General features: G+C 48.4%; 1 protein-coding gene across 2 annotated transcripts; it reads left to right on the forward strand.

Annotated features, from left to right (window-relative positions):
* Positions 1–9,308: 9,308 nt before the first annotated feature.
* On the forward strand, positions 9,309–13,127 carry SLC7A4 (solute carrier family 7 member 4). Of its 2 annotated transcripts, none has more exons than XM_040466989.1 (5): positions 9,309–9,369; positions 10,079–11,100; positions 11,555–12,195; positions 12,459–12,567; positions 12,671–13,127. In XM_040466989.1, exons 2-5 carry the CDS (start codon positions 10,119–10,121, stop codon positions 12,844–12,846), a joined length of 1,908 nt encoding a protein of 635 aa, XP_040322923.1. In that variant the 5' UTR covers positions 9,309–9,369; positions 10,079–10,118; the 3' UTR covers positions 12,847–13,127. The 2 variants fall into 2 exon arrangements, with proteins under 2 accessions (XP_040322923.1, XP_040322924.1); XM_040466990.1 differs by having other exon boundaries at positions 11,555–11,980.
* Positions 13,128–14,018: the final 891 nt, after the last annotated feature.

Genomic DNA, 14,018 nt, shown 5'->3' on the forward strand with positions numbered 1-14,018 from the left:
TTAGTTTCAAGTGTACAACTCAGCAATTTGACAAGTTTACATATTATACTATGTTCACTTTGCCACAAGTGTAGCTCCCATCTGTCTCATTACCAATCCTTTACCCATTCTTAAGTTAGGCTATTTATCTTTTTATTGTTGAGTTGTGAGAGTTCTTTTTTTTTTTTAAGTTTATTTATTTATTTTGAGAGACAGAAAGAGAGAGAGAGAGTGGGCAGAGAGAGAGGGACAGAGAGAATTCCAGGTAGGCTCTACACCATCAGCGCGGGGCCCGACATGGGGCTCAAATTCACAAACTGTGAGATCATGACCTGAGCTGAAATCAAGAGTCAGATGCTTAACCAACTGAGCCACCCAGGCACCCCTTAAGAGTTTTTTTTTTTATTTTTTAAAGTTTATTTATTTCTGAGAGAGAGAGAGAGAGAGAGAGTGTGTGTGTGTGTGCACGCACGTGCATGCGCACATACACACACAAGCGGGGGAGGGGCAGAGAGAAGAGACAGAATCCCAAGCAGGCTCCACACTGTCAGCGCAGAAACTGATGCTGGGCTGGAGCTCACCAACTGTGAGATCATGACATGAGACAAGATCAAGAGTCGGACATTTAACCGACTGTGTCACCCAGGTGCCCCAAGAGTTCTTTACATATTCTGGATACAACTCCGTTACCAGATACATGATTTGTAAATATTTTCTCCCATTCTGTAGATTATTACCTTTTAACTTTCTTGATAGTGTCCTATGAAGCACAAACGCTTTAAATTTGGGGGCACCTGGGTGCCTCAGTTGGTTAAGTGTCAGACCTGGGCTCAGGTCATGATCTCACAGTTTGTGGGTTTGAGCCCTGCATTTGGCTTTGTGCTGACAGCATAGAGCTTGCTTTGAATTTTCTGTCTCCCTCTCTCTCTCTGCCTCTCACCTTCTGGAGTGCTTGTGCAGGTGCACACTCTCTCTCTGTGTCTCTCTCAAAAATAAACATTAAAGGGACACCTGGGTGGCTCAGTTGGTTGATTGGCCAACTTCAGCTCGGGTCATGATCTCACAGTTTGTGAGTTCGAGCCTTGCATGGGGCTCTGTGCTGACAGCGTGCAGTCTGGAGCCTGCTTTGGATTCTGTGTCTTCCTCTCTCTCTGCCCTGCTCATGCTCCGTCTCTCTCAAAAATAAATAAACATTAAAAATTTTTTAATAAAATAAATAAATTAAAAAAGTTTTTAAACTGGGGTGCCTGGGTGGCTCAGTTGGTTGGGTGTCCGACTTTGGCTCAGGTCATGATCTTGCGGTTCATGGGTTCAAGCCTCCCATTGGGCTCTCTGCTGTCAGCTTGGAGCCTGGAACCCGCTTCGGATTCTGTGTCTGCCTCTGTTTCTGCCCCTTTCCCGCTCGTGGTCTGTCTCTCTGTCTCTCCTGTCTCTCTCTCAAATAAACCTTAAAATTTTTTTTAATTTAAAAACTATTGCCTAACCCATGGCCATGAAGATTTACTCCTATGTTTTCTTCTAAGAGTTTGTGGAGAGTTTATCTAAACTAGTCCGTAATGTTGCTGCCTCAGCAATTATTTTGTGTGGCTTAGTAGCCTACAGGGATCTTAAACTGATACTGGCCCCTCCCAAGAGTGTACGCCCTAGATAAGAGCCCACTTATTCACAAGTATATGTAAGTTCCTGATATGATTCTCCCAGTAGCCCTTGGGATAAGCATTCTCACTGCCACCCCCTGGGCGGGCGTTCCCCTTGTGCACTCTTTAGATAACACCTCTGCAATGTTTACCAAAACCCGCTCTTTTGAGTTTGAATAGGCCAATCCAGTCTTAGCCTGGGAACCCCAAAGTACTCCACCTGCAGACCTTAATAAAGGCATGTGCAATAGGTTCTGCGAGCTCTCAGTCTGCACCCTGCCTTAACCTCCTGGTGTGGTCCTTCAAGGTATGCTATGTACCCCCTCTAGGACCTGTGAGTAATAAACTTCTCTATTTCAAAATTTTTATGGCCTTTTATTAAACCTAGGTTCACCATCCAGTGCCTCCAGGGATCTAGTTAACACATGTTAATTTAGGGGTGCCTGGGTGGCTCAGTTGGTTAAGCATCTGACTTCAGCTCAGGTCATGATTTCATGATTTGTGTTTGTGCCCCGTGTCGGGCTCTGTGCTGACAGCTCAGAGCCTGGAGCCTGCTTCAGATTCTGTGTCTCCTTCTCTCTCTGCTCCTCCTCTGCTCACGCTCTGTCTCTGTCTCTCAAAAATGAATAAATGTTTAAAAAAATTTTTTAAATCAATTGGCCATCAAAAGAATGAGAAGACAAGCCATAATCTAGGAGAAAATATTTATAAAAGATAAATCTGGGGGCGCCTGGGTGGCGCAGTCGGTTAAGCCTCCAACTTCAGCCAGGTCACGATCTCGCGCTCCGTGAGTTCGAGCCCCGCGTCAGGCTCTGGGCTGATGGCTCAGAGCCTGGAGCCTGTTTCCGATTCTGTGTCTCCCTCTCTCTCTGCCCCTCCCCCGTTCATGCTCTGTCTCTCTCTGTCCCAAAAATAAATAAACGTTGAAAAAAAAATTAAAAAAAAAAAAAAGATAAATCTGATAACGGACTGTTATCCAAAATACACAAAGAACTCTTAAAACTCAACAACAAGAAAACCACATCCCAATTAAAAATGGGCAAAAGATCTGAACAAACACCTACCAAAGAAGATATACAGATAAGCATATGAAAAGATACTCAACATCATATGTCATTAGAGAATTGAAAGTGAAAACAACAATAAGATACTACTACACACCCATTAGAATGGAGAAAATCCAAAATGTTGACATTACCAAATGTTGCTGAGAATACTGAGCAATAGCAACTCCCTTTCATTGCTGGTGGGAATGTAAAATGGTCCAGCCATTTTGGAAGACAGCTTGGCAGTTTCTTAAAACACTAAACATATTATTACCAGATGATTCAGCAATCACACTTCTTGGTATAGGCATACTTGTTTTATTGTTTCATTTTATTGAGGTTTTTTATATAAATCTTATAAATTGAATTGAGCATTGCCAGACTTCATTGAGGAGGTCTATCAGTGCCATTTTTCCAACAATATTTACTCACTTTGTGTCTCTGTCACATTTTTTGGCAATTCTCATAATATTTCAAATTTTATCATTATTACATCTGCTATAGTGATCTGTGATCAGTGATCTTTGATGTTACTATTATAATTGTTATGCAGTGCCACAAACCATGTCCACATAAGATGGCAAACTTAATAAATGTTGTGTGTGTGCTCTGATTGCTCCATCAGGCACCTGTTCCCTCATCTCTTTCCCCCTCCTCAGGCCTCCCTATTCCTTGAGAAACAACAATATTGGAAGTGGCCAATTAATAACCCTACAATGGCCTCTAAGTGTTCAAGTGAAAGGAAGAGTCATGTATCTCTCAATTTTTTTTAATTTTTTAAATATTTATTTATTTTTGAGAGAGAGAGACAGAGCTTGAGAGGGGAAGGGCCAGAAAGAGAGGGAGACACAGAATCTGAAGCAGGCTCCAGGCTCTGAACTGTCAGCACAGAGCCTGATGTGGGGCTTGAACTCACGAACCATGAGATTATGACCTGAGCCGAAGTCAGACGCTTAACCAACTGAGCCACATAGGCGCCCCTCTCTCATTCGAAATCAAAAGCAAGAAATGGGTAAGCTTAGTAAGGAAGGCATGTCCAAAGCCAAGATGGGACAAAATCTAGGTCTCTTGCACCACACAGTTTGCCAAGCTGAGAATGCAAAAGAAAAGTTCTTGAAGGAAATTGAAAGTGCTATTCCAATGAACACATGAATGATAGAGAAACTATAAGAAAGTGAAACAACCTTATTGATGATCTGGAGAAAGTTTTAGTGGTCTGGATAGAAGATCAAACCAGCCACAACATTCCCTTTAAGCCAAAGCCTAATCCAGAGCAATCTCCTAACGCTCTCCAATTCCATGAAGGCCAAGAGAGGTGAGAAAGCTGCAGAAGATAAGTTTGAAGTCAGCAGAGGTTGCTTCATGAGGTTTAAGGAGAGAAGCCAGATCCACAACAAAAAGTGCAGTGTGAAGCAGCAAATGCTGATGTAGAAGCTATAGCAAGTTATCTAGAAGATTAGCTAAGATAATTCATGACGGTGGCTAAAGTAAACAACAGATTTTCAATGTAGATGGGAATAGCCTTTTATTGGGAGAAGATGACATCTAGTACTTTCATAGTTAGAGAGGAGAAGTCAATACCTGGCTTCAAAGCTTCAAAGGACAGGCTGATTCTTTTATTAGGGGCTAATGCAACTGGTGACTTTAAGTGGAAGCCAATGCTCATTTACCATTCCAGAAATCCTATGGCCCTTAAGAATTATGCTAAGTCAAAAAAAAAAAAAAAGAATTATGCTAAATCTATTCTACCTGTGCTCTATAGAACACCAAAGCCTGGATGATAGCACAGCTGTTTACAACATGGTTTACTGAATGTTTTAAGCCCACTATTGAGAACTACTGTTCAGAAAAAAAAGATTCCTTTCAAAATATTACTGCTCATTGACAGTGAGCAGTCACCCAACAGCTCTGATGGAGATGTATAATGACATTAATGTTGTTTTCATGCCTGCTAGCACAACACCCATTCTGCAGCCCATTAATCAAGGAGTAATTTCAACTTTCAAGTCTTATTATTTAAGAAATACATTTCACAAGACTATAACTGTCATAGATAGTGATTCCCTTGATGGACCTAGGCAGAGTCAATGGAAAATGTTGTGAAAAGGATTCACTATCCTATATACCATCAAGAACATCTCTGATTCAGGGGCACCTGGGTGGCTCAATCAGTTAAGCGTCCAACTTCGGCTCAGGTCATGATTTCACAGCTTGTGAGTTTGAATCCTGAATTGAGCTCCAGGGTGACAGCTCAGAGCCTTGAGCCTGCTTCAGATTCTGTGTCTCCCTCTCTCTCTGCTTGCATGCTCTCTCTCTCAAAAATAAACATTGAAGAAATTTTTTTAATTTAAATTTTAAAGAACATTTCTTATTCATGGGAAGAGGTCAAAATATCAACATTAACAGGAATTTGGAAGAAGTAGATTCCAACCTTCATACATAACTTTGAGGGGTATAAGACCTCAGCGGAGGAAGTAGTTGCAGATGTGATAGAACTAGAATTACAAGTGGAGCCTAAGATGGGAATGAATTGCTGCAATTTCATGATAAGACTTGAACGGATGAGCAGTTGCTTCTTATGGATGAGCAGAGGAAAGTGGTTTTTTGAGATGGAATCTATTCCTGGTGAAGATGTTGAAATGACAACAAAAGATTTAGAAAACAGACGTGGTTGATAAAACAGTGGCAGGATTTGTGTGGATTGACTCCGATTTTGAAAGAAGTTCTAGTGGGTATAAAATGCTATCAAACAGCATTGCACACTACAGACAAATTGTGGAAGGAAGAGTCCATCAATGAGGCAAACTTCATGTCTTCTTATTTTAAGAAATTTCCACAGCCACCCCAACCTTCAGCAACCACCACCCTGGTCAGTCAGCAGCCATCAACCTCAAGGCAAGACCCTCTCTTCCAGCAAAAAGATTGACTCACTAAAAGTACATAAGATGTTTAGCAATTTTTTTCAACGTTTATTTATTTTTGGGACAGAGAGAGACAGAGCATGAACGGGGGAGGGGCAGAGAGAGAGGGAGACACAGAATCAGAAACAGGCTCCAGGCTCTGAGCCATCAGCCCAGAGCCTGACGCGGGGCTCGAACTCCTGGACCGCGAGATCGTGACCTGGCTGAAGTTGGAGGCTTAACCGACTGCGCCACCCAGGCGCCCCTAGATGTTTAGCAATTTTTAACAACAAATTATTTTTTCATTAAGGTATGTACATTGGTTTTCATAATGCTGTTGCACACTTGACTACGGTACAGCGTAAACATAACTTTTATATGCACTAGGAAACCAAAAATTTCATTTGACTTGCTTTATTGTGCTATTTGTTTTATTCATTGGAATCAAACTTGAAATATCTCCAAGATATGCCCATATTTATCCAAATCAGTTGACAGATTATGTCCATACCAAAACTTGCACATGGATTGTGTGTGATTGCCAAAACTGGGAAGCAACCAAGATGTCCTTCAGTACATGCATGGGTAAATAAACTATAATAGATCCAGACAATGTAATATTACTCAGCACTGAAAAGAAATGAACTGTCAAGCCATTAAAAGACATGAAGGAATTGGGGTGCCTGGGTGGCTCAGTCAGTTAAGTGTTCGACTTCAGCTCAGGTCATGATCTCACAGTTCGTGGGTTTGAGCCCACGTCAGGCTCTGTGCTGACAGCTCAGAGCCTGGAGCCTGCTTCATTCAGATTCTGTGTCTCCCTCTCTCTCTGCCCCTCCCTCACTTGTGCTGTCTCTCTCTCAAAAATAAATAGACATTAAAATTTTTTTTAATTATTCTAAGCATCCTTTTTCCCAGCTTTACTGATATATAATTGACATATTCTAAATATCTTTATGAATATATTTATTCTTTTTGAGATTATATAAGTAGAATTATTTTCTTAATTTCATTCTGGATAATTCATTGCTAGTGTATAGGAAGGGATACAATTGATTTGGAGATTTTTTTTCCAGATTTAGTGAGATATAGTATTTTTTCCAGCTTTATTGAGATATCCTGTAAGATACTTAAAGTGCATGTCACAATGATTTAATTACTTAAGCACTGTGAAAGGATTCTTCCCATATAGTTCATTAACACATCCATCATATCATATATTTACTTTTTTGGTGTGAGAATATTTAAGGTCCACTCTCTCAGAAAATTTCAATTGTGTAATACATTCTTATCAAATATAGTCACCACATTATACACTAGATCCTCTGATTTATGTATATTGCTCTTGTACCCTGCACCTTTGCTGGACTTATTAGTTATTTTGTTGGGTGGATTCCTTAGGATTTTCTGTACATAAGGTCATGTCATCTGTGACTAGATATACTTTTACTTCTTCCTTTCCAATTTGCATTCCTTTTATTTCTTTTCCTTGCCTAATTGCTATAGCTGCTACCTCCAGTAAAATGTTGAGTACCAGTAGTGAGAGTGGACATCCTTATGTTGTTCTTGATAATAAGGGAAAGCTTTCAGTTTTTCACTACTTGAGTATACTAGTCAAGGGTTTTTCATAGATAGTCTCTACCAGGCTAGGGATGTTCCTGGTTTGTTGAGTGCTTTCTCCTGTATGTATTAAGATGACCATGTGGTTTGGTCCTTTATTCTATTAGTATGGCATGTTACATTGCTTGATTTTCCTGTGTTAAATCAAACTTGCATTCCTGGGATAAATTCCACTTGACACTTTTTTTTTTAAGTTTATTTATTTATTTTGAGAGAAAGAATGCAAGTGGGGAGAGAAGAGTGAGGGGTGGGGGGAGGGAGAGAGAGAGAGAATCTCAAGTAGGCTCCACACCACCAGTGGAGCCTGATGCAGGGCTCAAACACGTGAACTGTGAGATCATGACCCAAGGCCAAGTCAGATGCTTAACCAATTGAGCCACCCAGGTGCCACTACTTGACCTTTTTTATATGTTGCTGGATTCGATTTGGTAGTATTTTGTTGAGAAAGTCTGCATCTATGTACATAAGGGGTAGTGGTCTGTAGTTTTGCTTTCTTGTGACGCCTTTGGCTTTGTAGAGTAAGTTGGGAAGTATTCCCTCTCCCCTCTTCCCCCTTCCTCCCTTCTCTTCCTCCTCCTCTTCTTCCTTCTTTTTCCTTTTTGGTGCTCTAGCTTCACTCCACCTTCATAGGTTGCTCTGTGTAACTGCCTTGTTCAGTGGGGCCCCAGAACTTGGCTGAGTCATATCCCTGGAAGTTTACAATTCACTGTATCAACCATGCTTGCCCTCAAACACATACTCATATATGTGGTGAGAGCCTTCTCTGGGTGGATAAACAGTTTTCTGAAACACCGCGTACCAGCTCTCAGGTAGTTGTTGATAGGCCTTGGGGTAGTTTCTGTTACAAAACTGGCCCAGTCTCTCAGGTTGAAGTGCATTTTTCTAGATGTTTGTGGAGACATTTCAGAACAAGAAACATCTTCTCGATTATGTTCTGGCCAAAGGGGAGTGAAGTAAGGGAGATGTTGTCCCTACGGGAAGTGGGAGCTCATCTGAGAAGTTCTTTAAGATAACATCAGCCAAGTATCAGAAAGGATCAAGGGGATTGGCCAAGGCAGAGTGTTCTGAGTGGCACCATCTTGTCTGGGAGTCCACCATCCTGTCACCAGCTCATTGAAACACAGAGGCTCCAGGTGCCCTGAAAATCCATTTTGGTCTTGCTTTGCTTGGATGGATTGTCATCATTTTGTTGACAAGTTAAGACCATGTCAAGCCAACTTTTTCACTTTCAAAAAGCAGTAAGTGCAGAGGGACAAAGACCCCTCAGCCCCAGGAATAAGTAAGTCTGAGGTGAGTTTGTGATGGCTACATGATGGGACATGGGGGTTGCCCATGCTGTGGGAAATGGCATGGAGTGGGTGCCCAGCATATGACCTCTCACTGATACCCATGAGTGAGAAGCTGCTGTTTGGGTCCCCCAGGGTCCTCCAAGCCTGATTGGTGCTCCTAGGCTGGGATGGGCTGTCACTGGCATCTGAGGAACCCTAGGGTTGTCCCAAGATGGAAAGCTATAGATTTTCCCCACAAATCCACTTGCCTCCTTTCAGAACAAGGCTCGGAACAGCCAGCAGTTCCCTCAACTCACAGAACACTCCCCAAAAGCCGTGCACTCCCTCTCCCTCGCAATGTATGAGGGCGGCTTGCTGCCATCCCATTGTACAGGAGAGGTCAGGGATTGGCCAGGGCCACTCAGCCAGACCCATACCCTCATCTCACCAGAGGCTTGCCTGAGTCCTTGCAGCCCCCAAAATGCCCCAATATTGGGGGAGGGGATCTTGGACAGTAACTGGCTGAGCAGAGTACATGTGCTGGGATGAAGAATCAAGGAGGGTTACTGCAGCCACAGCAAGGGGGTGCATTCCAGATCCCTCCAGACCTGGTCCCTACTCTTGCCTGCCTCCTGAGGCCACCCCAGTGATCTGGATTAGTCACTTCTGGTGGCTTGGGCTTCCTCATCTGTGAACCAGACACAGTAATAGGGCGTCCCTAGATCTGGTGAGTTCTGGTCTGGATCGTGTGAGGTATGGGTACGGTGGGCTATCTGGATACTTGTGTGACAGCGAGGTGGGTGGGGCGCCGTACTGGATCTGGGGATCTGGCGCAGGGGGAGTGGGGGCGGGCTCTGTGCACGGGCGACGCCAGCTGGCTAGGCAAGCACAGCACGCAGAGCGGCGGCAGCGGTGACAGCAGGTAAGTCTCAGCGAGTCCTACAGGGACGTACTGGGGCCTGAAAGGAGGCAAAGACTTGGATATCCGGGTGGAACTGGCTCTAGGGGCAGCAGCGGAGGCGGTAGCCTATCGGGGTGGGGGCAGAGAAAGAAGCTTTGGCTTCTGGTGCAGGGCTAAGAGAGCCCCACCTCCAGGCCTGTGCGTCTGTCCCCAAGTCTCACGGGGCCAGGGAGGGAGCGGGGGGGCGGGGGGGGGGTGGGGGTAGTGGTGAGTGCCAATGTCTGAGGCCAGATGGCCGCCTGGTCCCCGCCCAGGGCAGCAGGGCTGCTCCTGTTCCGGGGCCTGGAGGTCTGGAGACCTGCCCAGCTCCCGGGAAGTCTGGGGCTTCCACCTTGCTCTTGGATGCCAGACCAAGGAGAGTTTCCCAAGCACACTTCCTGGAGCTGCACCCTTTCCACCTTCAGACCCACCCCCACCCCTGGCCCCCCAAGCATGCCCAGGTCCAGCTGCAAGAGGTTCCTTCACCTGCCCAGAGGCTTCCCTGTGACCTCCTGCCCACTTCTGACTCATCCCAACCCTCAGGCAAGCTAGCTATGCAGGTGTTCGGTCCGGGTGTGTGTGTGTGTGTGTGTGTGTGTGTGTGTGTGTGTGGGTGATGGATGGACAGAGCAGACTGAAGCTTGGCCCGAACCTAACTGGGCAGCCTGTGATTCCCCTCTTGCCCTGGTAGGTGCCGGCAGCTGGCTTGGTGCTCCTCTTATCTGCCCATCATGCTCAGGGGGCTGCCCAGCACTGCCAGCCTGGCGCGCTTCTGCCAGAAGCTGAACCGACTGAAGCCACTGGAGGAGTCCACCATGGAGACATCACTGCGGCGCTGCCTGTCCACGCTGGACCTGACCCTGCTGGGCGTGGGTGGCATGGTAGGCTCAGGCCTCTATGTGCTCACAGGCACTGTGGCAAAGCAGATGGCTGGCCCTGCGGTGCTCTTGTCCTTCGCTGTGGCTGCCGTGGCTTCCTTGCTGTCAGCTCTGTGCTATGCAGAGTTTGGGGCACGGCTGCCACGTACGGGCTCTGCCTACCTGTTCACCTACGTGTCCATGGGTGAGCTGTGGGCCTTCCTCATCGGCTGGAATGTGCTCCTCGAGTACCTCATTGGTGGTGCAGCCGTGGCCCGTGCCTGGAGTGGCTACCTGGATGCCATGTTCAACCACCGCATCCACAACTTCACCGAGGCCTATGTTGGAACCTGGCAGGTGCCCTTGCTGGCCCACTACCCAGACTTCCTGGCTGCTGGCATTATAATTTTGGCCTCTGTCTTCATCTCCTGCGGAGCCCGGGTTTCCTCCTGGCTCAACCACACATTCTCTGTTGTCAGCCTCGTCATCATCCTCTTTATCATCATCTTGGGATTTATCCTGGCCCGCCCGCACAACTGGAGTGCTGAGGAGGGTGGCTTTGCACCTTTTGGCTTCTCTGGCATCATGGCTGGCACCGCCACCTGCTTCTATGCCTTTGTGGGCTTTGATGTCATTGCTGCCTCCAGTGAGGAGGCCAGAAACCCAAAGCAAGCTGTGCCTGTAGCCATTACCATCTCACTTGGACTGGCAGCTGGCGCCTACATTCTTGTCTCCACCGTGCTCACCCTCATGGTGCCTTGGCACAGCCTGGACCCTGACTCCGCACTCGCTGATGCCTTCTACCGGCGGGGATATAGCTGGGCTGGCTTCATTGTGGCAGCTGGCTCCATCTGCGGTAAGGGGCCATTCAGACACGGTGGAAGTGACCGGGGCAGTGGGGCCCTGCCCTAAGCTTCCCAGGGATCACATCTCCATCTGGGTCTGTTACTGGTTGCATATTGGGCCCAGGAAGTTGCTAATTATTAGACTCTCCACCTAGGCTTGTTGAGAGGGATCTACCCACTGTCCCCTCCTAATTGTACATTAGATGTTGGTTCTGAGCATGTGCTTCCAGGTCCTTGCCTGGGAGAAGGACTTAGCCCTCATCAGATTCTCTGATGGACCTGTCACCTAAACTAAGGTGTCCATTTCTGGTGGGGGGGAGGTGGGGAGTAAGCCCTCAGGCTCACCTTGAGATCCCAGACAAATGCATGCCCGTGCTCCCAAGGGGTTGGGCATGCCCTGGCTCGCAGAAGAGGCCCCTGGTAGGCCTGTCACCATGCTGACCAGTCCCCCACCCTCTGCCACAGCCATGAACACTGTCCTGCTCAGCAGTCTCTTCTCCCTGCCACGCATCGTCTATGCCATGGCCGTCGATGGGCTCTTCTTCCAGGTGTTTGCCCAAGTGCACCCCCGGACGCAGGTGCCCATGGCTGGCATCCTTGTGTTCGGGGGCCTCATGACTTGCCTGGCACTGCTGCTGGATCTGGAGGCATTGGTCCAGTTCCTGTCCATTGGCACACTGCTGGCCTACACCTTCGTGGCCACCAGCATTATTGTGCTACGCTTCCAGAGGACCCCTCCGTCCAGTTCCTCAGGCCCAGCCAGCCCTGACCCCAGCGTCAAAGAGTACCATTCTTTCTCGGACCACATACAGCTGGTGGGCACCGAGCAGGACTTAGCCCCCGAGCCTGGGCAGCTGCGGCCAGCCCTAAGGCCCTACCTGGGATTTCTAGGTAGGTACAGCCCTGGAGCTGCTGTGGCTTGGGCCCTCGGCATCCTGGTGGCCTCGGCCATCACCCTGGCCTGTGTACTGGTCTTCGGGGACTCAGCCCTGCACCTCCCATACGGGGGCTACATCCTACTGCTCCTGCTCAGCTCTGTCATGTTTCTGTTCAGCCTCCTCATCCTGGGGGCCCACCAGCAACGGCGCCAGCAAGACACCTTCCAGGTACCTTCCCCAGCCAATCCCCACTGGCCGTCAGCCAAGCTAGCTCTCTTTGCCCCTTCCTCCTCTACTGTAGCAGGATGAATCAGGGCTCACAGGGTTGGGGAGGCCAGTATGCCCATCTCCCTCTCTTTCTGCATGGCAAGTGGGCGCTTGTTTCCAGAATCTCCAGAGGTGGAGAACAGCTCTGTGGACTCTTGAGGAATCGGGCCCTGAGCCAGCAGACCTTCTCTGCAGCCCAGCCCAGCCCTGCTCTTCCCCCTCAGATCCCCATGGTGCCCCTGACTCCAGCCCTGAGTATCCTCCTCAACATCTGCCTCATGCTGAAGCTAAGCTACCTGACTTGGCTGCGCTTCTCCATCTGGCTGCTGATCGGTGAGTGGGGTCCAGGCTTGGGGCCCTGGGTGGGCTGCAGGAAGAAGGCAAGGAGGGCAAGCAGGGCCGGGACCTGCCCTTCAGTCTCCCACAACTCCTGCAGGGCTCGCCGTGTATTTTGGCTATGGCATCTGGCACAGCAAAGAGAATCAGCGGGAGTTGCCAGAGCTGACCACCACACGCTACGTGGTGTTCCCCAGCACCAACCTGGAGGAGACGGTACAGACTGTGCAGCCCCCCAGCCAGCTGCCCTCCCAGGAGCCCAGCCCCACGGAGTAGCCCACCAGTCCGTGAATCGAGCTGGAGGCCCGCCCATGCTTGCTCTGCCCTCACCCCACCTCCTCAGGAGCCCTGAGGAGCTGGGAGTCCCTTCTGTCTGAGCCAGCTCAGGTTTGCAGGCCTGCCCATGCTGAGGGGTCCCCCAGAACTTAAAGCCTTAGCCCAAGTGCCTAGCTTTGGGTTTTGGGGAGTGGGCCGTAGCCAGTGCTGGTGTGGGGAACATTTTGCCCAGAGCCTTACTGTTCATGAACAACTCCAGTTACTTGGGCAGGTGGGGTGGGTTAGGGTGGGTGGGGAGGAAGCCTGCAACCCCAGATAGCCATAATAATAACCTCTTGGCCAGCCACATGGCTGCTGTGTCCACCATTGCATTCTTTGTGTCACTGAGTCCTCTCCTGCCCCCAGGAACCAGGTGATTGTTCCCAATCCATAGCAAAGATGCCAAAATTGGCAAGAGGGGGGCACCAGCTGTGGTCAGGGACACCACCGAGCCTGAGTCCTGGGGTCCTGCCCTCAGGCCGGTGCCCTTTGCCGAGCTCAGAGGGAAGCTGCATACACCCCCGCACACACCATGAGAGGAGGGATCCATGAAAAGGGCAGAGTCAGGCTCCCCTGCACAGGCTCCCCACATGTCCCCTGGTTGGGGGGCAGATCCAGAAAGCAGAGCCTGGGTCCCAAAAAAGGCCACCTAGAAAGGGCAGTGAAGTTCCAGGCCCCTCTTGGGTTCCCAGGGTTTCCAGGAAATGTAGTCCCCAGAGATGTAGAGGTACACTGCATTGGCACACGTGACTCTTAAGCATGTGCCCACGTGGCCCACATGGCTACCCTGGTAGTTCACACCCACATGCAGACTGAGGCAACAGCTGTTTCCAGCTCAAGCCTGGCCACAGCTTTCCAGCTGTCACAGCTGGCACTCATCCTCTCTCCCCACCTCTTTCCTCAAGGGCTTTGAGAGAAAGGCTACACACGTGTATGATATACGCTCCCTGTATACGGATGCAAAATACCCGGGCCTGCTCCAAGTACCTTTGAGTCCAACTGGTGGCTGTGAGGCTCCAGTCCTTGGGGGGGTCATCAGGCCCTCCCTGCCCCCTACCACTGCTTTCAACTACCCATTCCTGCATATAAGGACTACACAGGAAACTGCTGGTTTTGGCAGGCTTTACTCTTGA

This window comes from Herpailurus yagouaroundi, unplaced genomic scaffold (genome assembly GCF_014898765.1).
Source record: "Herpailurus yagouaroundi ecotype Mexico unplaced genomic scaffold, PumYag 67089, whole genome shotgun sequence".
NCBI classification, from domain to species: Eukaryota; Metazoa; Chordata; class Mammalia; order Carnivora; family Felidae; genus Herpailurus; species Herpailurus yagouaroundi.

What these genes read in the sequence shown, in the direction of transcription:
- SLC7A4 (XM_040466989.1), top strand. Translation starts at nt 10,119, where the DNA reads ATGCTCAGGGGGCTGCCCAGCACTGCCAGCCTGGCGCGCTTCTGCCAG. An exon ending in GGCAGCTGGCTCCATCTGCG is followed by an intron (nt 11,101 to 11,554) that starts GTAAGGGGCCAT and finishes CCTCTGCCACAG; the next exon opens with CCATGAACACTGTCCTGCTC. An exon ending in CTCCATCTGGCTGCTGATCG is followed by an intron (nt 12,568 to 12,670) that starts GTGAGTGGGGTC and finishes CAACTCCTGCAG; the next exon opens with GGCTCGCCGTGTATTTTGGC.